Raw genomic sequence first — 26,438 nt, forward strand, 5'->3', positions numbered from 1 at the left:
AACTGTGGACATAGGCCAAGTCCCTCTGGGCTTCGGCTCCTCAGCCATTAAGCAAACACACTAGCTCTCCTCATGGCTGAGAAGCTACTGGATGGAGTCACCCCTGTCAGGTACTCCAGAGGAACAATGATGAAAACTACAGCTTGAAGCCCTCTGCCTGGGGTCCAATCCTAACTCTGCTACCTACTCGCTGTGTGACCTTGAGCAAGGTCACTAACTCCTCTGTGCCTCAGTTTCCTCATCTGTTCAATGGTGAAAATAGTAATGTTTACTTGTGGGATTCCATGTAAGACACTTAACATATTATTACTGTTGCTGCTATCTAATATATATATACACATATATATATACACACACACACATATACATATATACATATATATATATAATGTATATAATGTATATGTATAATGTATACATATATGTGTATATATATATACACACATATATATATAATCAATATATATATCAATAAATTGGCCAACAGATTCTTTTCCTCTGGCATGGTCAGAGAGAGGTCAGAGGGAAGGCACAAAGGATCCATGTACAAGCCAAGCTATAAGGAGGGAGAAACCACGAGTAAGTAGAACTTGGTGGGGAGGTTACTTGAGGTTTCTGTTCAAGTGGCAAACCTCACAATCTCGTACATTCTCCCACATCTCTCTCACTCTCAAACATTAAAACTTTTTTTTTTTTTTTACCTCATCTCTATGTCCCATAAAGTGACATCATCACTGATCCAGGGATTGGATGGCTCGGCTGGTGTTACCATAGGATCGTATTCCACATACTGTTCCGTGTAAGCAATTAAGCTGCAGGAGGGAAGCAGAGCAGAGAAAGCCATTGAGTTCCCGTAAACACTTTTATTCTGTTTTACACAAACATTGTATCGGTCTTAATATAATTCCAAATTAAAGGGAAAAAATTAGCACCACTCCCACTTTTGACAAATTGGACTGTTTTCCTTTGCCCTTGGGTGCTGCGGAGCTAAGTAGCATATTACTTTTTTCAAGTGTTCCTGCAAATCTCTAAAACATTCAGCAATAATTTTCCCATTTCTTAAGCACATCAGATAATCAATCCATTATCTCCCTGTCCCCAGAGTTTTGAGTCCTTTTGCTCCAACCTGGACCGTTTGCTCTGTAGATTCGATGCAAAATCATCATCCTGGGACCTCCTTCACTTTTGGGTTCACGCCCTTGTTTCCTGGTCCCGTGTCTGTCTGTTGGTTTTACTCCCTGGTTGTGTGGAAGCACATCCTTTGACTTTATCTCAGTATTTGACTGATAGCGCTGGACATGGAACCCAGAGTTAAAGACAATTTTCTTTCAGAATTCTGAAGACATTGCTCACTTTTTTATTTATTTGTTTTGGCACTCAGAAGTCTGGATCCATTTGGATTCTAAACAGTTTCTTTTCTCTCTGGAAACTTAGGATCTTCTCTTTATTGCTGTAGTCCTCTGAAATTTCACCATGGTCCTTGCTGGTTGTTTTGTTCATTGTGCTGGGTACAGTGTACAATATATTTCCCATAAGTATTATTTTTTGCTAATGTCATGCTATTTGTTTTTCCGTTCCATAATTCTTTAAAAACATTTTTTTTAAGAGAAAGAGGAAGAGAGAGGGATATCGAACTAGAAACATTGATGAGAGGAATATTATCAATTGGCTGCCTCCTGCACATCCCCTACTGGGGACTGAATACACGACCCAGGCATGTACCCTGACCAGGGAATTGAACCAGGGACCTCTTGGTTTATGGGTTGACACTCACGCTGCCTGGGCTGTATAATTCTTTTTAGTTAAATATTGGACATCTTGAATTGATTGATAATCTAATTTTCCCTCCCATTTTCCATTTTTTTGTCTGTTTGTTTGACAGCTCTTGCAATTTTTTTCCTTTCTTTATTTAAATTTGAGCTACCATTTTCTTGGGTTTCCAGAGTTCGCTCTTGTTTGTCATAGTACCTGGGTCTTGTTTTATGGCTGGAGTATCTTCTCACGTGTCTGAGGATACGAATTCTGTATTTTTATTTTCAGCTTCTTGAACAGGTTTTGGCTCCTCCAGGTCCCTTCTTGGTTTGTTTTGATTACACGCCTTCGCGCTGGGGTTTTCCTTGAGCATCTGGCAAACCTCTGGACATCCACAGGTCCCTAAGCGGGAGGCACTGAAGCCGGCTCAGGGGCTGGTGTGTATGTGGACCAGACCTGCCGGCGATGGGTTTCCTGCTCGGGTCACTGGGCAGCTTGCCAGTCCTTTCGCTAGGGCTCCAATGAGGGATCTGGCATCTGTCTTCTGGGGACATCCATTTTTCTCTAGAACGGGGGAGGCAAACTTTTTCTGGAAGACCCTGACAATAAATATTTTAGGCTTTGTGGAGCAGATGGTGTCTGCTGCAACAACTACTCAGCTCTTTTTGTAGCCTTTGTGTGTGTGTGTGTGTGTGTGTGTGTGTGTGTGTGTGAGAGAGAGAGAGAGAGAGAGAGAGAGAGAGAGAGAGAGAGAGAGGAAGGGAGAGGGAGGAAGCAGGTGGGGCGGGGGAGAGAAATTGATGTGACTAAAACGTTGATCTGCTGCCTCCTGGGCATGTGCCCTGCCTGGGAATCAAACCGGCAAGCTTTAGGGGCACAGGACGATGCTCAGTCAATTGAGCCACTCCGGCTGGACAACAATTCTTGAATGAATGCATGTGACTCTTTTCCACTGAAACTGTATTTGCAGGACCAGGGAGTGGGATTGATTTGGCCCACAGGTTGTCTCTTGACTGTGGGCATATACATCTGGCTCCTGGAGGGCTGAGAGCAGGACAGGGGAGGGTTTGAGAGTCTCATGGACCAGTATGTAGATCTTTTATTAATTCTCCTGTTTTCAGCTGGCCCTCTATCATGTGATGTGACTTTTGAGCTGATGTGGCTCAATTTCTCCAAAGAATAAACTGCCTACCCACTACGGTGGTAGTTATTGGGGAAAGATGGTCTCCTAGTGGGGCAGGGATCTAGCCATCCAAAGGCCCCAGGACAGGCTTTACCCATCCTGATGGGGTCAGCCCCCCGCCTCATTCTTGCTTTCCATTGTCCTTGTGCCTTTAAGAGCCAAGGCCACATTCTGTTGGGCAAACTGGCTCACTTTGTTTTAAAACTCACACCCCTAACACATAGGTTATAATGGTCATCACTTGGTCTCCATACATTTTAAAAATTAAATTTAGAAATATTTCAGGCGTACAGAAAGACATAAAAGTAAAGGTAAAAAAAAAAAAGGGAATAAAAAGGTAAAAATGTCACCTTTGAACTCACCACCCAATTAAAGAAGTAAAACATTACAAACAGAGGAAGAGTCCTGAGGTTTAATGCTCCCCAATTGCTTAGATTTTCAATCTTCAACAAATTTGCTGAAATCATTAATTCAATGATTTGTTGACTTTGAGTTCATGCCATTTTTATTCATTCATTGATATGTTGCTTTTGGGAAGGGAGAGAAGAGAAACATATGTCCACAATATTGTCTTGAGTGAATTTATTATGATTTATATAATAATGTCCTTTCCAGTAGACACAGACTTTTAATTTCTTTCGTATACATGGTGCTGTAGTAGCACAGCATTGTTCACATTGGGTTTTCCATCTCCGGGGTGATTGAGAATTGACATTCACCAGTAGAATTACTTGTGCCAAAAGGTATGGATATTTTTATGCTTATTGATCCACGTAGGGGAAAAAAAAACTTTTCCTAAGCCCTGCCAACTCGAGTGCTACATTTCCTCTGGGCGATTCAGTGAGGGATGGCTTGCAGTGATTGGTCAAGGGAAAAGGAGGCATGGGTGTAAAGCATCATGGAAGAGTGACCATCATTCCTATTTAAAAATATATATATTTTTATTGATTTTAGAGAGGAAGGGAGAGGGAGGGAGGGAGGGAGAGAGAGATAGAAACATCAATGATGAGAGAATCATTGGTTGGCTGCCTCCTGCACGCCCCCCAGTGGGGATTGAGCCCGCAACCGGGGCATGTGCCCTTGACCTGAATCAAACCCGGGACCCTTCAGTCCGCAGGCCGACGCCTCTATCCACTGAGCCAAACAGACTAGGGCCATCATTCCTATTTTAGAAACATAATGAAAACGTACTGAAACACTCACTAGAAAATCAGGGCCTCTGAATGGGAAGGAGCCTGGGAACCGCATGTGGGAAGGGGTGAACAGGAGTGTATGTTAGCACCCCCTTCGCTATGTGCAGTTTCTGAATGATGATGCACAAACAAACAGAAACCGGACAGGAAGAGGGTCCGAGTAGAAAGGGAAGTGAAAAGCAGAGCAGCATCGCAGAGAGGGAAGAAGAAAGCATCAATTCATTAATCTAATGTGTTTTTCACGGTGCAGGAGGTGGGGGAGGGGAGAGACTATAAAGAAAGAACTCCTTAATTCCAGGTCACTCCGAGAAAATATAATCAATAGGGAATCTCAGAATGAATGAAGTGGAGGGGTGTGAAGGTGAATTTAGCCCCTGGGAAAGGAGAGCATATGCCAGGCCAGGCATTGCAGCCCTTCTAGGTCATGATCTGAATACAACCACCTGACTGTAATGTTACCTCTCATCTTTTCTTTTCTGACACCTAAGATGGGCTGGAAGCAAAGAGAAGCAAGGACCCCCTGGTGTCTGGAATCACATAAAAGCAAAGTTGTAATGACCTCTTTGGCTCCTTTTTTCCTCCCCGGAAACTATCATTAGACATTAAGTTCATGGGTTGGTATCACTCTAGCAGGTTTTTAATAGACCCTTAGGGCATGCAGTCCCTTGCTATCTTATCTCATTTTATTAATTACACTTTTCGATTACAGAGGGTCAGGAGGCAGACTAGGAACCAGCATCCAATTTCAGGGAACAGTAGCGATCTGGAGATGGGCAAGATGATGATAAAAAATCAATTCAGGCGTTGGCTGCAATGCACAAATGGCTCCAGGGTAGGGCAAGAACAAGCCACCCCCAGGAGTGGATCTACAAGGACACAGCTTGATCTGTCCGTGTGTGGCAGCGTGGTGTGACTCCTGCAGTGACCTGCGCGGTGCCACCAGAGGTGGGGAGAAGTCTCTGGAGACACCCAGCAAAACACAGAGACTTTCCAGAATATTTGGAACTAAAATGTGGATTTCTGCATTCCCAAAGTTGGTTTGTTGAGTGCTACAAGGCTTAGGTGAATACAAAAGGGGCCCCTTGAGGACGCTGAAGAAGAGTAAGATCTCATTTACTAGTACTTGGCAACTTAAATTTTTGAGAGAACATGGGCAAGATAAGTGACCAGAAGGGCCTCTTTCTACAATGAAATAAACTCTGCCTCAAGGCTTCAGAAGAGCACCTCTCAGAGAAGATTCTTGCTTTAGGATCAAGGCTAAGGAACTTAGTTATTTGAGTTCCTTAGTGTCGTACGTAGATCAACATGAAAAAAATGAAATCTGGTTCCCTAACCCCTGAATCTGGTCTGGGCGTGTGACTTGTTTTAGCCAATAGAATGCAGCACATTCTCAAGAGGCTGGATGCTTCTGCTCTCTCTGTTGGAATCCTGCTATCTGCGTATGAACAAGGTCAGGTTGGCCTGCTGGAGGATGAGACCATGTGAGCAGACCCCAGTGGTCCCAGCTGAAGACATTCTTTTGTGTGTTGTTGTGTTTTCTTTGTCATCTATTAAAAAAAGTCTTTATTGTTGAATGTATTACATATATCCCTTTTTCTCCTATTGATCCCTTATTGTCCGCTCTTGCTCTCTGCCCCAGGCCTCCACCAGCCTATTATCTTATATCCATGGGCTATGCATATATGCATACAAGCTCTTTGATTGGTCTCTTCCCACCCATCTACCCACCCATGCCTTCCCTCTGAAATTCAACAATCTGTTCCATGCTTTTATGCCTCTGGATCTATTTTGCTCAACAGTTTATTTTGTTAAGGTCATTCTTAACCAACAGAAACCAAACATGTGAGAGAGCTCAGTCAAGATCACCGAGCTGCCCACCCAACATACATACACCAGGGGGAGATCATTGGTGCCAACAGAGGCAGCTAGCACATAGACACATGAGCAGCAGTAAACTGCCTGTTGTTTGAAGCCACTATGTGTTTTGAGGTGGTTTGTTACACAACAACAGCTAACTGATACACCTGGTCTGTTATGGATTGGAAATGGGAGTTGGTAAGGGAGGAGGAAGGAGTACTGGAGACAAGTAGTATGTTGACAGGAACAAGAAAACAAACCAACAACTAAAAAGCAGAAACAGAGACTCAAAGCATATCATGGCCAGGGTCCGTTTAGGAAAAGGGAAGCAGCACGTGGCACTTTATGAGACCCTGACCACTGACGGGCTTTCAAAGTATATATATATATAAGAACATGGACCCTGAGTCAACCAGAAAAAGTAACTGAAATGTGTGTTCTTTTTTAAGAAGGCAAGGGCATGAACCATATTGAAGACAGTCTCATTTAAAACAGTTAAAATAAGAAGGTGAAGGTGTTAAGCATCGTTTATCCAGAGAATTCATTTGTGTGTGCGGGGACCGTACTTTCTGAAGCACAACTTAAGTAACATCTCAGAATGTTTCCAGGTGTAAAAGGCGGCCTAGGACATCTAGTTTGGTTGCCATGGTGTTGGCATTTCAGGCACATTTACCCACTCATGGGGACAATGGGACAATAGCTGAAACTGAGATGACCTGAGAAATCTGTGCAGAAGAGCCAGCCTCTTCATGCAGGGCCCTTAGGAGGCAGCCAAGGGGGTCAAACCTGTGGACGGCAGGGACAGCCTTAGGCAGTACACAGGGCTCTGTGTTTAGGAGACGGAGAAGAAAGAGGGCGGGAGGAACTCCATCAGCACAAAACAGCCACCTGCAGGGCCAGACTCACTCCTTGGCCTGCCCTGTTGGTTCCTCTGAACACCACACCCCCGGTTCATTCCATCTCATGAACTTGAGTTGGCTCCTTTCCAAAGCACTGTTTAGCACACACTGGAAAATAACAATAATCATTCACATTCACTGTATGTGTGCTAAGTGCCAAGGACTGGACCTAACTCATGCCATGGATTAACCCATTAACCTTATACATTAAGTACTACTGCTCTCTCCCCTTTAAAGAGGCAGGATCCAGATCCAGTGGCTGGCTCGACCTCCACCCCCTCAATTGTTCTGTTCTGCACTTCCGTTTGCAGAGTTTCCCTTATTCCCTTCCTTGCTGGGCCTGGCTGCACCCTTTGACCCAGCCCTGACTTTGGCCTTTTTGGAACTGGACTTTCACAATCACCACCCCTCCACCTCTCCCAACATCAGTGCTCAGGGAACTCAATGAAAAACGGGAGCACCTGTTCTCAGGGGGATGCTGGCCTTTGCCTGGTGGCTTCTGGCCAATTAGCAAGGCTTGTGGGGAGCAGGCCCAGGAGAGCGGATCTGGTGGGGATGTGGGCGCCCACCTGAGAGAGCTCAGCTTTCACCTCCTGTGAGCCGGCAGGCACACCCAAGGCCAGCTGCCAGCACCTCCCCCTGCCCCCACCTCTGCACAGCCCCCAACAGACCAAGGCTCCAGGCGGCTTTATCTCCTGCTAACACCCGCTCCTCTCCCTCCTCCTCGCTATCTGGGAGTTTCCTGGTGGCTCTAATGAAAAACCCTTGTGTCACATTGAAAAGTTGCCAGTTATTGCTGCTGGGAATAAAATCCAGTCTCTGCTGGGCGGGAACACAGGAGAGCGCCCAACTGTGGAGGGAGGAGTGGCTGGCTGGAATAATCTCTTCAAGGTGAGCAGCCTCCCAGGCAAAATGAGAGGGCACCAGGTGGGCCCCTCCCCAGCAGCCTGCAAACAAACAAACAGTGGGCCCTGCCAGGCTCCCCTCCCCCGCCCCGCTGTCTCTCTTCCCTCATCAGCACACCAGCTGGGCATGCGCCGCCCCCAGGCGGAAGGTTCAGGCTCTTTCCTCACCCACAGGATAGGACGGAGCGGAGTGTCCCTGCTGTGGTGAGCTCTCAGGCCAGTCTGAGGGGTGGACAAGGGCTTCACCGAATCCTCAGAGACCGGGCCAGTCCACTTGCACATTATTCAAAATGCAGGTTCCTTACATCTACCTGGAACCACTGAATCCGAATCCCCAGAGCTAGGGTTTGGGGATCTCCATTCGTCACCCTTCGCCCCCACCTGGATCATCATGCTCAGAACTCCTGGGCCCAAGCAACTGACCCCCAGGAAAGGTGCTCCCACACACGCTGTCCTGGGGTTGCAGACTGTGAAGTGCCCTGTGAAGGCCAGGCGTTGCAGGCACCGACCCTCCCAGCATACCAGGACAGCCATTCCTGTCCTTGTTCACAAAGAAGCTCCAGTCCTCACACCAAGGAATCGAGGCCATCCCAGCTGTGTCGCTCGCTCACCGGTACTCACAATCATAGCGAGATTTAAAAAGCAATTTGAGAGCCAGGTTATGAGAGTGGAGTGCGGTGGCTCCACAGCTGAGGCAGCGGCCACGGCCACTCCTGCACAATTGTGTGGCCGCTTTCCGAAGCATTTGCATCAGTGATTCTCAGCGGGATTGATTTTGCTCTCCCAGGGGACCTTTGGCAATGTCTGCAGACATACTTGGTTGTCACATCCGTGAGGTGGGATTTGGCATTTAGTGGACAAGGGTCAGGGATGCTGCTAAACCCTATATAATAAAAGCCTAATATGCAAATCGACCAAACAGTGGAACGACCCAGTTAGTGGGGGGCAGGGCTGGTGAGCGGGTGGCACCAGGCCAAACAAGGTGGGTGCCAGTGGACAGAGGGAGGGAACAGCGATCAGGGGGCAGTGGTGACTGGTGGCGGAGGGGTGATGGGGGGGCAGGGCCGTTGCTCACCAGCCTGCTGGCCCCCCTCCCCCTTCCCCATCGGCCCTGCCGGTCACCTCCTGCAGAGGGAGGTCACGGGTGGAGCGATGGGAGGGGCAAAGCTGGAGCTGCCCCCTGGTGGTCAGTGTGCACCCACAGGGTGATTGCGGCTCAGCCACAAGCTGGGCTGACAGCTGTGGAGCACAGTGGTGATGGCGGGAGTCTCTCCTGTCTCTGCGGCAGCGCTAAAGATGTCCAACTGTGGCTTAGGCCTGGAGAGCAGGCCTAAACCATCAGTCGGACATTCCCCGAGGGCTCCTGGACTGAGAGAGGACGCCCCCTCCCTTCTCCCCCGAGTACACAAGTTTTCATGTACCACGGCCTCTAGTATCCTATAATGCACACAGCAGCCCCCTACAATGAAGAATCCTCAGCTCAGACCATCAATAGTGACACTATTGGGAAACCTGGGAGGAATCCAAGATGCCACCAGAGACATGAACCCAGGTCCAGGGCCGTCCCTGGCCACGTGAAGGCCGAGCGCTCATTCAGGTGTTGGGTTTGAGAGAAAGGTGTTCTTAGTCTCAATTTATTTATCTAGAAGGAAGGGACTAGTGTAGAGAGGCTTACAGGTTGACCACACACCCAGGCCCCTGTGTGAGCTGGGCTTAAAGACCCAATTTACTCTGATATCCAGCAAATACCAGGATCCAGCATTCACCCTTGATGCTTCAGATATTGGTCGTTGCTTTAACCTTAGCCCATAGACAAAAAAGGTTCAGTTTGCTAGCTGCCCGATCAGATTTATTCCATACAGATTCCCCAGGTGGTCTCCCCTCTTCACTGAGAGTTCAAAAACAGACCATTTAGTTGACAAAATTGAGTCTCCCGCGAGTTAACGGAGTGGAACCAGCTCCTGGGGCAGACTGTAGCACAAATGCCGCTGCGAAGCCAGGCTGGAGGTGCCAGTTTGTTCTTTACAGTCGATTCGATGCAGTTCAGTGGTTGATGGTGTGTGGAGGCGGAACGCCTCCCTGTGGTCCAGTCCCCTCCTGTTTGCTCGGCTAGCACACAATCTCTTTCCCCTATAAAGTGAATCTGGGCGTTTTATAGCTGAAAAGGGAGCCATTCCATTTAAATTAATCAAGGGACTGAAGGCAAAGGTGCATTATGCAGCTCTTAAAGACATTGACCTTGATTGACAAGGTCCCATGGGCCCCCCCAGAAAGCTTTAACCATAGAATGTTTCTTGACATCACTCAGGGGAGGCTGCTGTCTCCGCTGTCCTCACCTGGGCCTGTGGTTTCTCACCCATCACTTAAGGAATGCCTACGGTCTGCCTCTTGGCATGGCACACACCTATTAGCCATAACGCTGTAACATTTCTCCTTCGTTGCATTAGAAGAAAAGAGTAATTTTACGGAGGGGCACCTACCTTTCAGCCACTTTGGACATTTTTAAACAATGTCTGTCGATCTGTGCGTTCAAAAATGTTATCTGGGGAAAGACAGAACAGAGGTGTGAAGACCAAACTAGAATTTTCCCCCCCGCTTTCACCCTGAGAACCCAAATCCCGTATTTCTCCCAAGATCCTAACACCTGCTCTGTATAGACTTCAACCCTCCAGCAACCATTTGCCTTTTGGAAACTTCCTACTGCCATTGGGATTTGCGATTAGCCCATGTCATATGTTCTCCAGTACTGTGCTATCTATAGTTTAGGTCTGGATTCCTAAAACTGATTGCAAACTTAAAGGCAGCATATGCTTTACAAAGCTGAGCAGCAGCATGGACAGGCAACACACACACGTGGTACCTGGCCTGACTAATCTCCAGTGACCCTCACCTGCACACTTTTACACCTACATCACCCCCAGGTGCTCCGCGTACTGGACTAGAATCATCAAATAGCTATTTCACATACATGTTTCCTCTTCCCCACCCAATAACAAACTTGTCAAAGGCAGATACCTAACAGTTTACTCCTTGGGGTTCCCCCACCCTGGAGGCCAATAAAGCATAATGTGAGGAGTGGACTCTGAAGTTACTTCATTACCAGTGAACCCCAGGAAGGAGTAATGTAATTAGCCACTGTCTCCTGACTTGGGTTGAACAGGTAACTCCTTGTCATGAAGTAAGAGAACATGGGACCAAATAATGCTGAAAAGGCTTTGGGAGGGGAGCTTGCTGTTTTCATGAACTTTCCTTTTGTATCACAGCAGGTCAGTGGTCCTGGACCGGCTTACTCTGGAAGCACATTGCAATTTTAAGGACCTTGTAACATGACTCCCTCCCCGCGCCAGCTCCTGTGGGAGACCAGACTATGGCAGTCTCCCTCAGTATCGGGAGAACTCATTGATGTCTTTCTTTCAAACTGCTGGAGGAACTTGGTAGAGAATGTCCCCTCTCAGCTTCCATGGGCTGTTCGCACACAGCACTCAAAGGTTCTAATCACCCACAGCTGGTCTCCACTGTGGTTTCCAGGAGCTCAGAGCTCACTCAGCTCTCAGAGGTGAACACTGAAAAGTTTCTGAACTGGCCACAACTCCTGTGGGAGGGCAGGAGGTCGTTCATTCACCTGTTTCCGGATGTCCTCTTTTGTCGTTTTCCGGACTGGCTGACTGGGTATGTGCACAGGGCTCTGGGACTGGGACTCTTCTGTCACGCCATATACCGACTAGAGAGGAAGCAAGAAGACAGAATCATGCACCCTCAGAGCTAACGGGGGCGTCCGGGGTGAGCTAGCTCAACCACTCACCCGCTGCTCCCAGTCCCCTCCGTGACACCCCAGCAGTGGGTGATCAGCCTTCTGCTTGAATTTCTCCGGTGATGGGAACTCTGTCTCTGAGGCAGCCCTGTCCCATCTGTGTGTTACCACTGCTAGAAAGTCCTTCCTTTTATTGAGCTGAAATGGTTTCCTTGCCTATCAGTGTTTCTCCAAACATGGTCCTTAGACCAGCTGCAAAGAATCGTCTGGGGGTACTTGGTAAGGATGCACATGGACCTACTGAGTCAGCATCTTTGTGGATGGGGCTTATGAATCTGTACTCTTATCAAATGCCTCAGGTGATTCTGAGGCACGAGATCGTTCAAGAACAATTGCTGGAGATTATGTACAGAGATCCCCTCTAGATTCTCTGGTGGCCTGTGGATGGCACGCCCACCTAGTACAAACTTGGGAGAGCAGAGTTTCAGATTTTTATGTTTTTGAGCTAAGTAGTTTTCTGCACTCAATTTCTCCACATGCCCACAACTATGGCTGCTGTTTAAGCTATTCCTTGTGTTAGAGACAGGTTAAAAGCTATCTTTGCATTGAGAAAGAAACAAAACCCCAAAGGGTATACAATGCACAGCTGAAATCAAGAAGGCCTTAAATAGGGTAGATGTGCACTCCGGGAAATTCTGGAATAAAATTCTATTGTAATTAGGGGGCCCTTACAGATTAAATGAGGCCATTTTACAATGAACACTATCAAACATATTATAGTGGGCATCACCATCTCAGTGAAGACTGAAAGATGTAAGTAGATTCCAGAAGTTGATATATATGCCATGTCATTTAGATAAGAGAAAATGAGAGGGTTGATTCTTCGGGGGACACATCTCTAACCTTTTGAAATTAATAGAATGAAGGCCAGACACTTTCTCCCACAATATGGTCCCTGGTGCTGCTGTGAGGGTGGGCTGCATTGACTGTGGGGCTGACTGAGTATGGCACGCTTGGGTACACCATAGCCACTGCCCCTTCCGTATAGTGAACACAAGTGATCATTGGCTCATTCACAGTTGGGCAAGATGGTGATTTGAGTTTGGATGACCTTGCTATCTAGACTAAAAGACTTTCAAAGTACTAAACTCACTTTCATCAGTGGGGTTTCCATACTTCTTGTTCCTTTAGTTTCCTTTCCTCCTCACCTCCTCCCCATAGTCAACTGCTATTTACCCTTGAGACCTCAGCACACTTGAGCTGGCATGGGAAGCCCTTGGGCAGTCCTGGTCTGGCGCCCCCTCCTGGCACTCCTGAACCACCCTGTCCTTCCCCAATGCCTCCCTCCTGGCTCTGTTGTGTGTTGGCTTGTTTCATCCCCACTAGCTGTGTGCTTTGTGAAGACTTATTTCAGCAGCAAGGAGAGTGCTAAGCACACATCAGCCACTCCACAAATATTTGTCAAATAAATGAATGAAATGGTTTCAAGGGACGAAATGGGGTAGAATTAACAAATAGCAAATTATTGTTTGAACAGTAGCAGAAATGAAAGGGCCATTCACATCAAGAATTTTTAATTCAGCTACACTCTCGAACCTTTTTAACCTTTTGCGGGTTCTTCAAACGTCGACATTTTCTGATATCCATTTCTGTGGTGTTCACACAGCCTGGCTGAAAAGGAAAAAAACAAACAAAACACATCACATACAGGACCGAGTGAAGATCACCTTCCAATTTAGCCCAAGTGACACCATCAGAACCCATCTTTCTCTTTCCCTATACACATAACGCAGGATTATCTCCACTTTGCCATTTGCAATTTTTTACAGACGTAAACGTGTTCCTCCATAGAGTTTTATATGAGACATAAAAGCTTATATTATCTCAGGATGATATGTAGAAGGTAGAGTGTACAGTTTATAAGAGCAAACTTATTACTCAAAGTGACAAGGTTGCTTCAGTAAGAGCCCTTGTTATTGCACACATCTAACCGACTAAACACACTCCAATATTGGGATTCGGAATTGTTTCTTTAGTTTTGCTCTTCACCAGTTTTTAGGAAGGCTGAGAGAGTTTATTCATTTTAGTTCCATTTCATGAGGAAAATGCCAGATTTGTTTTAATAAGATGAGATCAGAAATACAAGCATCATGGATTTTATATTTGTGAGTTGGCCTACCTGCTAAAACTTATTTATAATCCCTAAATCAACACTTGTAGTGCACCTACGGTCATTCAGAGACATTTACAGAGCAACAAAAAGTTTGGGTTGTCCAATATGCATGCTCCCAGCTGAGATCGAATAAGGTGACATTAAGTCTTCTTGTTTAAACTTTTCATATCCTATATAATAAAGAGCCAATATGCTAATTAGACCAAATAGCAAAACGACCATCCAGACGACCTTCTGGATGAAGCCAGGGCTGTGAGGGCCGGCCAGGGCTGCGAGAGGCTGCAAGGGGCTATGAGGGCCGAGCCCCTTGCATGAATTTCGTGCATCGGGCCTCTAGTTGTAAATGTGTGTCCTTTTCTAGGTCTACTTAATGTCACTATTTTCACATTTCTGTGTTTTTTTTTGGTTTGTTTTGTTACTGTTGGATTTTATTGTTTAAAATGGCTCCCAAGCATAGTGCTGAAGTGCTGTCTAGTGTTCCTGAGTGCAAGAGGCCGTGATGTACCTACAGAGAAAATGTGTTAGATGAGCATCATTCTGGCATGAGACACACTGCTGTTGGCCATGAGTTCCATGCAGATGAATCAACAATATATAGTAAGGTGTCTTTAAACAGAAGTGCACAATAAACAAGGTTAGGCATTGATCGGTTGATGGCAGTGGTTCGATGCAGTGGGTCAGCAATGGTTCAGGGTTCGCTGACTCAGTGTTTGCGGCCACCTTATGAAACATAACCATGAATAACAGGACCTGGCTGCATTTAAAATAGAATATTCTAAGATTTAGTTGAACCACAGTAAATATGGAAGTTGCTTATTTTGGGTCTGTAAACTTCCTGGGGCCAAAGGTGGAGTTCCCAGGTGGAGTTCTCACAGGTCTCCATTTCCAATTCCATATTTTCATGAATGGATAATTTATAAAAGGTAGAACTGGCATACATTCCAGAAAATCTACTGAGATTATGTGAATGAGTGGCAAAACCATTCCACAAAGCTCAGCAGTGTTCTTAAGAAGGAGACATCTGGTGGCTAAAGATGGTCATTTCTTTCAAGCGAAGGAAGAAAATAAGAAAACTTAAGGGAACTGAACAGAGCTTTCTCACCACTGGCCTGTGGACATCCCAGAAGGCCCGCTCTTGACTATCCAAGATTTTCCTTTCCGTCTTGTCCTTTTTCCGATCAATCCTGAAAGCATAAAGGCAGGAAATCAGAGACTTTTTCATTGTTTCCCCTGATTCTAGGAGCTGATACAACAGGACCATTGGCACCTGTGTGGTCTCGCTCTGTGCAGAGCTGTGAAATGTGGGTGGACAGTTCCTTCAAGGAAACCTCATGAAGTCCACTCATAAGAGAACTTGTTTTAGATTAGACTGCGAATTTCCACGCATGTGCAATGAGCACGGTAGGCCTCAGGGGAGCAGGAGTGCAACTGTCCCTTTGGAGGATTACGATTTGCATTATTAAGAACTGAATAAATGGCTGGCATGCCTCTCTCCATCCAAGTGGGCACTGTGCACTCAAATGATAGGAAGGAATAACCAGAGGCTGGCATTGTTTCCTCCTCAAATTTGAAAGTTTGCTTTAGTGTCAGAGTCAGTAGAAATGTCTTCCAAATGCTGCAATTACATGTTTTAAGAGTCACGTAAACCAGCTGGTTGTTTAAAGTAGAGTAATAGCCTTGGTGTGTGACAGAAATCAGAAGGCAAGTACCAGGAAGCACAAACTGCAAGAGGGAAATTGCAGGTGACAAAGGCAGATTCTACATTCCAATGAGGCACATAGATGAAAGGCTTTAAAATAAAGAAACAGCCTGTATTACTTCACAGTATCTCTCTAAGCAAAAAGTAACTCGGAATAATTGGCATGTAACTTCTGGTTCTTGGCTCTCTTGGGAGCACTTTTGTTTACTGGAATGAAATAAACCTGTAATCGCCCTGTGATTTTTGTGATAATCATTGTGTACTTAAATGGCCCACAATTATAATGTAACTAGAGGCCTGGTGCATGAAATTCTTGCGGCGGGGGGGGGGGGGGCACGGGGGGCAGTGTCCTTCAGCCCAGCTTGCACCCTCTCCAATCTGGGATCCCTCTTACAATCCAGGACTGCTGGCTCCCAACCGCTTGCCTGCCTGCCTGATTTCTCCTAACTGCTTCTGTCTGCCAGCCTGATCACCCCCTAACCATGCTCCTGCCAGCCTGATCAATGCCTAACTGCTCTGCTGTCAGCCCGATTGCCCCTAACTGCCCTCCCCTGCCAGCCTGGTCCCCCCCCAACTGCCTTCCCTTTCAGGCCTGGTCCCTCCCAACTGCCCTCCCCTGCTGGCCTGAGGCCCACAACTTCCCTCCCCTGCTGGCCATATTGTGGTGGCCATCTTGTGTTGGAGTGATGGTCAATTTACATATTACCTCTTTATTATATAGGATCACAGAGTTAATAAAAAAAATAATCAAGAAATACCATATATGTACAAAGTGACAATCTCCCCTCCTTTTATAATATTTGAAGCTGTATGATTCTGAAAGTACATGTGAACACACTCCTCCTTGTTTCCCAGAGGCTTCTGAGAACACAGCTCTATTCAGCCTCCTTCTCACCACTCATCTACTCATCCACTAACCCACCCTCCCACTTTCTCCTTCCCCAGGGGTCTGGTTCCTCCTGCTGTAGCTCAGCACCTAGGGCCTGGGCCCCAGGTAGATAGCAGGAGGCTGGAATCTTGGGTGGGAGAAAGGCAGAGGCTGCAGAGGGAGGGTGAGGTCATGGCACCGTGTAGGCCACTGGATCCAATGACCATACACATGATCAATACTCGCCCACACAGCCCAAGACTTGGCCCTAGGCCAGGGGTGGGCAACCCCTGGCACGTGTGCCAAACACGGCATGCCAGTAACTTTTGCTGGCACGTGAAACCCTCTCTTATAATCTTCCTTTAACAATTTTTTTCTTAATATCGACTTTTTAATTTTTCAGATAAATTCAGTATAGGTGCATTAGATAAATAAATAATTTTACATAACAAGTTATCTTAAAGACCATAGACATGGATTGATGAGAGAGGGGAAGAGCAATTTCTATGCCTTTGCCTTAACTCTCCCTGCCTTCCTAGATCCGACCAGTGTTTTGGTTTCATCCACATCCGCTTGTGGATCTTTGTTCTCAGTGATGAATTCTGTTAAGTCTTGTAATAGGAGTAGCCTGACGGATGAAAGTAGTAGCATATCTCTGAAATATAAACCTGATGTAAAATCTCTGTCATCAGTGATGCAGCAGCAAAAGTCCCACTGATAATATCAAACGGAGTCATAAAGTTTTCTGTCGGACTATCAGTGTACATGTATACATTAAAAAATAAATGTATTTTTCATCATCATATACTGTTTTTGTCACTTGAATGAATTTTATTATTTCTTCAAGGTTCTTAACATACGTACACCTTAAGAGATATCAAGTAGGCATAACATGTTCTCAAAAAATTAGGATTGGCACGCAGAAGAATTTTGAGTCAGAGATTTTGCTGCTTTTGGCACACACTCACAAAAAGGTTGCCCACCCCTGCCCTAGGCAATGGGCTGCAACACTGCCCAGGGACTGCAAAGGGGGTCCCCTGCAGACCCCATAGGGGTCTCTACTTAGGTGCAAATGGTGCCAAGAGAAAAGGGACTCACCTTCTCCTAGCTCAGCATCCCTTTCCCTCCCCTCCTCTGACCCATTTTGTGAACCCTCCTGGCTAAGCCAGACCACTGCCGGAAAGGACAGGAGGGAACCCAACCTGAGCACGTCCATGTCCCAGAATGAAAAGGATCTGGCCGACAACCGTGACTGTGGGCTGGGGACACTCACTGGCCATGTCTCCTGATTCCTTAGAGAGGAGGGGATTTCTACTCTACTCCCTGGGAGGGAAAAAGTGTGGGACGACACTCCAGTTTCCCTCCTTTCATCTCTTGTCCACCAGGAGGAAGAGTGACATCTTACTGGAGGATTTGAAAGAAGATATTGAGAAAGCTCAGGTTGGTTCTTTCTGAACATCTATTCTCTGCAGACAATAAGCCAACCGGGGTTAACTCTGCCCTGGTGGGGGCGCCTGCAGATATGCAGCTATGCCCAGGATGGGTGACTTTAATTCCAGGGCAGAGATCCAAGGCCACAGATCCAAAGTCATGCGCTGTATCTAGCTTTTATCAGTAATAATCTGATATTTTGGACTCCAAGTGCCTGACTTCTGTGCCTTATTTTTGATGGGTTCTGGATCTCTGGGGAGGGGATTGGGTAAGGGGCTACTTGTCAACCTCCCTAAAACTCTACCACGTTTTCCTATGAAGACGAAATCTCCACATCTACAGGTAAGATCGGTCTGGGGTTTTTCAGCCTCTGAGCACAGAAGAAGAATTGAAAATCTTTGGGGAATAAATACATCATTTTATAACCAGAGTTCTAAATTCTGGAGGGACACCATTGTCTGCTGGAACAAACACTTGAAATTATTTTAGAGTGTCATGGTTAGAAAGACAACCTTGATTTCTACTCAGCTGCTCTCATGAGAGATGACAGTGACTGACCACAGCTGGCCAGCTGTGGAAGGAAACCTCACTTGGGCAATTCCACACTCACACCACCTCCAAATCCCAGAGACTTTCTCTCTTCACAAGGATCTCTATTAAGTTCACCTACTTTACTTGCGCTTCTGCTTGCATAAAGATGAATTCCCACTTCCTTGCAAAGGCCCTCTGGAGTCTTGCTAAGTTTTCCTAATGAGAAATGAAAATGAACAAGAAGGCATTAATCATCGTATGTTTGCACATCGACCCCTACACTCATTATAGAGCAGCCATCTATTTTGGTTACTCCCCACAAAATAGCAGGGCCCCACTTTAAATCCACTGGACATGAACCCAATGTGACTTTGCACCAGAGCCTGCTGTATGGAGCAGAACTATTAATATTCATTTGCACACCCATTAAGGCTGAAATCCTGTGGTTCACCTGATTCTCCTCTTCTTGTGCATTTTACAAGAACACAACCCATGCAGCACTTGTCATAAAGGCCCCTGAAGAGAAGGAGAGTGGTTTGTGGCTATGCATGCAGGGTTTGGGGAAGGGACAAGGGGGGGGGAGTGTCTTTGCAACCTGCGGGACATCTCCGAGGGCAAAATGAAGGGTTTCTCAAGACTTGTTTCCCAGCAGGGGTCTTGGAAGGGGGCAGGAAAGAAGAACCCAGACTTGGCATTCATGTCTTTGAAAGTCCAGATTCAATAGTGCGGAAAAAGGAGTACATGTTTGTGATGTTCATAAAAGGAAACCCAACAGAAAGAACGAAAAGGCACCCAGGGCTGCCTTTTAGAGGAAGAGGGAGGAAGCCCTTTCTCTAAGTCTGTAGACTTACCCAGTGGCACAATAGGACAGTGGGGAGGGGCGTTGGACAGGTCCCCTAATGACCTGCCTAATTCTGATGGAATGCAAGGCTGAAGCCCACATTATGCTGTGTGTTTTCATAGAGCTCATGCCAACACTAATTTATTACTCTCATCAGTGGATTATTAATATAAAAGGAGCCTCAGTTGAAGATCAACACGCGTAAACTCAGTCATTAGTAAGGCTTGGTGAGCAAGTACCTCAACAAAACTGTCCTTTTGATTCTTCCATTGTTTATAGGAAGCAATGGTAATGCACAAAAGTCAGTCAGTTGGGGAGTAGTTATATAAATTATGATACAGTCATACCATGGAATATTAGGCAGCTATTAAAAAATGATAGATTATTATTACTGGCATGAAAAGTTCCCCACCATACTTACAGTATAAGGTGGGGAGAGAAGCAGCTTACACAATAATGTTCATGGTATGATCCAAGTATTTTTGTAAAGAAAAAAATGTATGTACAGAAAAAGCTTTGGGGAGGAGGATGGCAGGCTATTTTTCTCTCCTTTCTTTGCAGTTTGAATTTTTGTTTTTACCAAGAGCACATGTAATAATAAAATTACTGTATTGTGAAAACAACATACTTTTTTTTTTTAGTTTCTAACCACTTCTAGGCAGAACTTCACCCTGAAAGAACATTTTAATGTCATATTCGTCACAAATACCAAAGTAGAACATTATATGGCAAGAGAAGTGGACACTGAATAAAACCCACTCGGAGCTGATGCTGTCTTGTTTCTGTTTAGGACCTTTTCTAAAACATGGGAACTACCGGGAAGAGAGACAGTGGATGGAGGGGCTGCACGCTCCTGCAGTTAGGGAAGGGATGTAGTCATGTCGAGGTTGAAGCACTTTGTGCGGGGTGCACACAGGGCAAGATAGCAGTGTTCTGGAAGAGGGGTGACCGCAGGCACAGGAGGGCAGATTCAGACAGAAACTGGGTACCTAGAGTGCTTAGCTCCACAGAACAGCCATGCCAGGGCTTGCTTGGGGAGATCATAATGTTTCCACGTAGTTCTATTTAGTGGTTCCCACTAATAAGCAAACTTCAGCTAGACTCTGAGGCTCTGTGTAAACCCCTGCAATGCATCCCCCCCTCCCCCACACACAGGCCCTGTGACGCTGATGGCATGCATATTCCCCTTGAGCGGTGGAGAGGGGAGCCATGGCTCCACAGTTGGTCCGCTTGGGCACAGGTACCCAAGAGTGACAGGTCTGGCAGAGTGGGTCATCAGGCTTGTTTTGGAAGACCGAGGCAGTGAAAGCAGGAGAGGCGTTTGGAGGGTGGGTGGATCTGAAGATGCTGTCAGTGCTGGATTATCTAGGGCAGTGGTTCTCAATCTGTGGGTCGCGACCCCTTTGAGGGTTGAACGACCCTTTCACAGGGGTTGCCTAAGACCACCGGAAAACACATATATAATTACATATTGTTTTTGTGATTAATCACTATGCTTTAATTATGGTCAATTTGTAACAATGAAATTGGGGGTCACCACAACATGAGGAACTGCATTAAAGGGTCACGGCATTAGGAAGGTTGAGAACCACTGATCTAAGGAATGGTACTCCACTGCCTTTAATGCCGCCCCTCCTCCTAGCTGCTGGCCCTAGTCATTTTGTGGCTCAGCAGCACCTCCTCTGGACGGTTCATGGAAATTTAGCCTATTTCCCCCATTCTCAGTCACTCATATAAAATTTGGTTTTGGGGAAAGATTTTGTCACCAAAAACTAAAAATATTTTAAAAATTATTTGTGAACCTCAAGTTCTCTTGAGATTGGCTCTGTTACATGGGAATGGATATGAGTGTGCTGTGGGTCCTCCAGTTCTTGTAGGGAATCACTTGTTGTGAAAGAAGGTGGAGGGGGAGGCAGCTGGGAAAGTATATACTTCAAGTGACATACACCTATCTTACCTTCTGGAATGAATTTGGTCTTAGATTCTGCATCTACTGCCAAGCAAAGGTGACTTGGGGGGGTATAAAGATGCAATTAAAAATATCATATATTAAAATTAAGAATTATCATATATCAAATTTAAAAAATTATTATATATTAAATCAATTTTTCCCTTTTGGTGCACAGTTTCATGAATTTTAACACATGTATAGATTCATGTAACCACCATCATAATCAGGACACAGAATAGTTCTGTCACTCTGCCAAGCTCCCTCACGCTCTTCATATAGTCATAATCTACCTCCACTCGAAACTCGTGGCAACCACTGATCTATATTTTCCCTCATGTTAGTCACATAGATGGAGTAATACAGTTTGTAATCTTTTGAGATAGGCTTCTTTCACTTAGCATAATGTCTTCGACACTCATCCAAGTGGTTGCTTGTATTACCAGTTTATTCCTTTTCACTGAAGAGTTGTATTCTAGTGTACGGATGCACCAGGGTTTATGTAACCATTCACCTGTTAAAATGCACTTGGATTGTTTGTAGCTTTTGATTATCACAAATGAAACTGCTATGAGCATTGGTGCACAGGTTTTGGTGTGCACATAAGTTTTGACTTCTCTAATAGGATTGCTTGGTTATATGGTAGCTGTATGTTTAAGTTTATAAGAAATTGCCAGGCCATTTTCCAGAGTGATTTTACCATTTTGCATTCCCACCAGCAATGTAGGAGAGCTCCAGTTGCTCCACATCCTCACCAGCACTTGGCATTGTCAGTACTTCTTATTTTAGCCATCCTAATATGTGTATAATGATATCTTAGCATGGATTTAACCTGTAATTCCATAGTGGCTTATAATGTTGAACATTTTTTCATGTGCTTATTTGTCATTCTTCTGTCCTCTTTGGTGAAGTGTCTATTCAAGTTCTTTGCCCATTTTTAAGTTGAGTTGTTTTCTTATTGTATACAAAAATTACATCTTTATATAATTACATTTTATAAAGATGTAATTTTATTGTGATGATAAGAACAGCTGAGAACAAAGGAGGGGAAATAGAAGAGACTTCCTTTCCACTGCCTGAAAAGGACTGGGGCGTGCAAAGGGGAAAAATACAAGCTAAAACCCAGTTGCAGATAGATTTGTACTCTCCTCCCACACCTACCCTGGAAAATAATCATACTTACTGATTCATAATCTGCCAATTCCAGCCTTGCTTTATTCTGCATTGTCCTCTTACAAAGATAGATGGCTGAGGAAAGAAGAGAAATTACAACACAAACAATCACAAATCTATCTGTCCACCCATCCATGCATCCATCCATCTATCCATCCATCCATCCATCCATCCATCCATCCATCCATCCATCCATCCATCCACTCATCCAGCCAACCAGCAGCCAGCCCAGCTGGCTAAGTGCCCAGCTGTGCTGTGAAGAATATGTTTCTATGTGGAATCCATGACACCTCATCTCTAGGAATCTTTCTGCAAGTCAGGATGGGACGAGGACCCTATCTTCTAATCCTAACAACTCCCTTCCATACTTTTCCTCTCCTTTACCCCAAGCATCCTGCATCAGGTTAATCTTTCTCAAATATAACCATGTTACCCTCTTGCCTAAATGGCCTGCATCGACTCCTCAGTGACCGCAGAAGAAAGGTCAGGCTCCTTGGAGTAGCGTATTTGGTTCTTTAAGATCCAGTCTGCTTGTCTCTTCCCTTCCTCACTCAGGCATGTGAGGCTACCAAACATCTTTCAGCTCCACTCCTCTGCATATGTGTCTCCTCCATAGAAACCCTTTCCCTTTTCTCTCTTCTTTCCCTCTGTCTATCTAGCAACCTCCTACTAATCTATGAAGATCCAGCTTGGTGTTCTAGATAGGTCAGCATCACATCTATCCACCATGAAAACTAATCCCAATGCACTATAATTATGGGTGTAGTAGGCAGGGCCTTGCTCTAGGCTGAAGGCTCTTCAAGGGCAGAGGCTGTGTCCTACTCAGCCTGATTCCCTATACCCATCACCAGGGCTGAGTCTGCCAGTGGAGTAGATGAACAGTGGAAAAAGAGGGCAATTTAGCTCGCTCTTCCCAAGCTAAGAAAGGGTTCTTATCCCTTAGTTGCCAGGACATTCTCCCTCAAACATGGCCTTCATTACTTCCTCTCCCTACCTCTGCTCCTTCAGTATCTCCCTCCTTCTCCAGTGACAAGTAGACCAATGCATGAAAGACAAGAGATGAATGGGATGAATGAACACTAGAATAACCAGAAGGGAAGGCCAGAGAGAACCTGTTGTTTGACAACTTAAGTACACGAGGGTATGTAGGCAACTCCTTGCTGAATTAGCCAACCTCCTCCATGTGGTCTGAAAAATTTACTGATGGCAGCCTAGGGCAGTGATGGCAAACCTTTTGAGCTTGGCGTGTCAGCATTTTAAGAAACCCTAACTTAACTCTGGTGCCATGTCACATATAGAAATTTTTTGATATTTGCAACCATAGTAAAACAAAGACTTATATTTTTGATATTTATTTTATACTAGAGGCCTGGTGCACAAAAATTTGTGTACTTGGGGGGGGGGGCGGTCACTCAGCCCAGCCTATGCCCTCTTGCAGTGTGGGACCCCTGGGAGGATGTCCACCCCAGTGGGGACCCTCACCCCATGGAGGTTTGGCCAGCCTGGGTGAGGGGCTGATGGCTGTTTTCAGGCTGGCTACACCCCCTTTAGGGTGGGGGGTCCCCACTGGGGTGCCTGGCCAGTCTGGGTGAGGGGCTGAGGGCCGTTTTCAGGCTGGGCAAGCACCTGGTGACATAAGCTCCCAGCCTCTCCTTTTTTTCTTTTCTTTTTAATTCTGGGATTAATTTATCTTCTATAATTGAAACTTTGTTGCCTTTAGTGGAGGCCTGCAGAAAGCTTGGCTTCCTCCATCGCCAGGGGCAACCCACTCCTGCTCGCTCCAGCTCCGTGGCCACGGCTGGCTGAAAGCAGGTATCTGGGGTTTGTTTATCTTCTATAATTGGAACTTTGTTGCTTTCAGTGGAGCTCAGAGCTGGGCCGCGGCAGGCGGGGAACCTTGGCTTCCTCCATCACTGGAGCAAGCAAGCCTCCTGCTCACTCCAGCTCCGTGGCTGCCGGCTGCCATCTTTGTTGGGTTAATTTGCATATAGTCGCTCTGATTGGCTGGTGGGCGTGGCTTAAGGTGTAGAGAAAGTATGGTCAATTTGCATGTTTGTCTTTTATTAGTATAGGATATTTAAATGCCATTTAACAAAGAAAAAATCAACAAAAAAAATGAGTTCACGTGTCACCTCTGACACACGTGTCATAGGTTCGCCATCACTGGCCTAGGGTATGTTAGAACCTTCTGCTCACACCAGAGTTGTATATGGATGAGAGTCAGTTATGTTTTTTCCCCCTCAAATATGCTTATGTTAGGCACACCTGGTATTTTAATAACGTAAGTGCACTAAATATTACACACACTGATGCAATTAATGTGAAAAGAGAGAGTTGTTTCTATGAAGTTGAATGGTTCAGAACAACTTGATAGAGGAGTGTTGGCTAAGATAGTTGCTGATGAGTTTGGTACAGGTGAGATAACTGAAAAAAAAAGAGAAAACATAATAAAAATTTCAGAGCAGTAAATAGGTTGCTTGAAAAGTGTTTTTAAATTCTTGATGCGTTTTAAAGATGCCCAAACTGGGTAGTTTATTTTGAGTATGGTTTACTGAAGAAAAGAACCTCAAATTATTGGGACCCATAATCAAAGTGACTCTTTGGTCTTCCCTTAAGAGACTGCCAAGTGAATATAGCTTTGTATGTCTTACATTCAGAAATGTATGTATTGCCGAAACCAGTTTGGCTTAGTGGATAGAGTGTCGGCCTGCGGACTGAGAGGTCCCAGGTTCGATTCCGGTCAAGGGCATGTGCCAGGGTTGAGGGCACATCCCCAGTAGGAGATGTGCAGGCGGCAGCTGATTGATGTTTCTCTCTCATCGATGTTTCTATCTCTCTATCTCTCTCCCTTCCTCTCTGTAAAAAATCAATAAAACGTATTTAAAAAAAAAAAGAAATGTATGTATCATTTTTCATAATTCTCTACTTACCAACTTTTTCAATGAACTAAGCTGCTATATAGCTCTCCATTGTGTCTGATAAAGGTACTCTTTTGGTCTCTGGGACCACTGGTTAGGCAGCCTGTGGACTTGGGGGTGACCCGGAGCAGGAAGCCTAGCATGCCGCCAGACCCATCAGGCCTGGTCTGGATGACCCAGGAGCAGTGCAGGTCAGTGGAGGTGGTGGCTGCTTTGACCATGCTGCCTCAGATAATATTTTGTATTGGCCACATGTGAAACTCAGGAAAGTCTAAGTCAGATTGGGGCTCCATGGAGGCAGAATCGTCCTCAGAAATTACAACCCATCTAGGTCAAAATGGGCCAGCTAGGTTATAAAGTATAAAGTACCATGCAAGGAATGAAAAACTGGTACCATTCCCCATGACCATGAGTTACATGGTGGCATGCTTTCAGCGCACTTCCCCTGTGGCTAATGTCACATATAAGGGAATCTGTTCACCAGAACCAGGGAGGTGGGACGTGGCTGTGGAGTGGACCTCTTCTTGGCACAGACCTTCCCTGGGCTTGTCTGCACCACTACGGTGCCCTCATCAGTGCTTGCTCTAACATCTAACCAATCAAATGACCGCTGGCAACAGCAACTGGTCCTATACCAGGGCATCTGGGGGATTTGCTTTAAGAGAAGATGTTGGCTTTTCTTGGATATTTAATTTCTCATTGAAAAACCGTAGTCTTTTTGCCCTCCATACCTGGCATCCCCACCTCATTGGCTTCTCACTTGGATGACGCAATGCCATCACAAGCGCATTGTGTATCATTGTGACAAAAATAGAACAGGTTACAGAGAGGGAACTGGTGGTTGCTAGAGGGAAGGGCACTTGGGGGACTGGGTGAAAGAGGTGAAAAGATTATGAGGTACAAATTGGTAGCTACAAAATAGTCATGGGAATATGGAATATAGTCAATAATATTGTGGTAATTATGTATGATGCCAGGTGGGCACTGGAAATATTGGGGGATCATTTTGTAAACTATATGATTGTCTAATCACTATACTGTAAACCTGAAACCAATACAAAATGATATTGAAAGTAAAGTATAATTGAAAAATAAAAATAAAAATGCAAATAGTAAAAAAAGAACATGTTAAAAATTTATAAACAGAATGGATTCATGTGCAACATGTGTAATTGAACATTAAAAAAATATTGACTTTATTCTACCTCAATGTACTTTAAAAACTGACTCATTTTCCAAACTGTCTGTGCTAGTGACATCACTATTTATCTCAATCTCCTAAAGTAGGCGATTGCATCTCTCTATTTTCCTCATAC

At 45.4% G+C, this 26,438-nt stretch overlaps 1 protein-coding gene across 11 annotated transcripts in view; it reads right to left on the reverse strand.

Annotated features, from left to right (window-relative positions):
• The window catches only part of RGS6 (regulator of G protein signaling 6), a 488,382-nt gene that overhangs the window by 62,093 nt on the left and 399,851 nt on the right, over nt 1–26,438 (reverse strand). For 10 of the 11 annotated variants that reach the window (XM_081100530.1, XM_081100531.1, XM_081100529.1 and 7 more), the window contains exons 7-13: nt 22,215–22,279; nt 18,382–18,458; nt 14,816–14,897; nt 13,137–13,211; nt 11,412–11,510; nt 10,270–10,331; nt 702–812 (exon numbers count right to left, since the gene is read on the reverse strand). In XM_081100530.1, coding sequence (XP_080956656.1) covers nt 702–812; nt 10,270–10,331; nt 11,412–11,510; nt 13,137–13,211; nt 14,816–14,897; nt 18,382–18,458; nt 22,215–22,279 — 571 coding nt within the window. The remainder of the gene's footprint in view (nt 1–701; nt 813–10,269; nt 10,332–11,411; nt 11,511–13,136; nt 13,212–14,815; nt 14,898–18,381; nt 18,459–22,214; nt 22,280–26,438) is intronic. The other variant, XM_081100532.1, reaches the window with a different exon arrangement.

Source organism: Myotis nattereri (genome assembly GCF_964212035.1).
Source record: "Myotis nattereri genome assembly, chromosome: 1".
Lineage (NCBI taxonomy): Eukaryota > Metazoa > Chordata > Mammalia > Chiroptera > Vespertilionidae > Myotis > Myotis nattereri.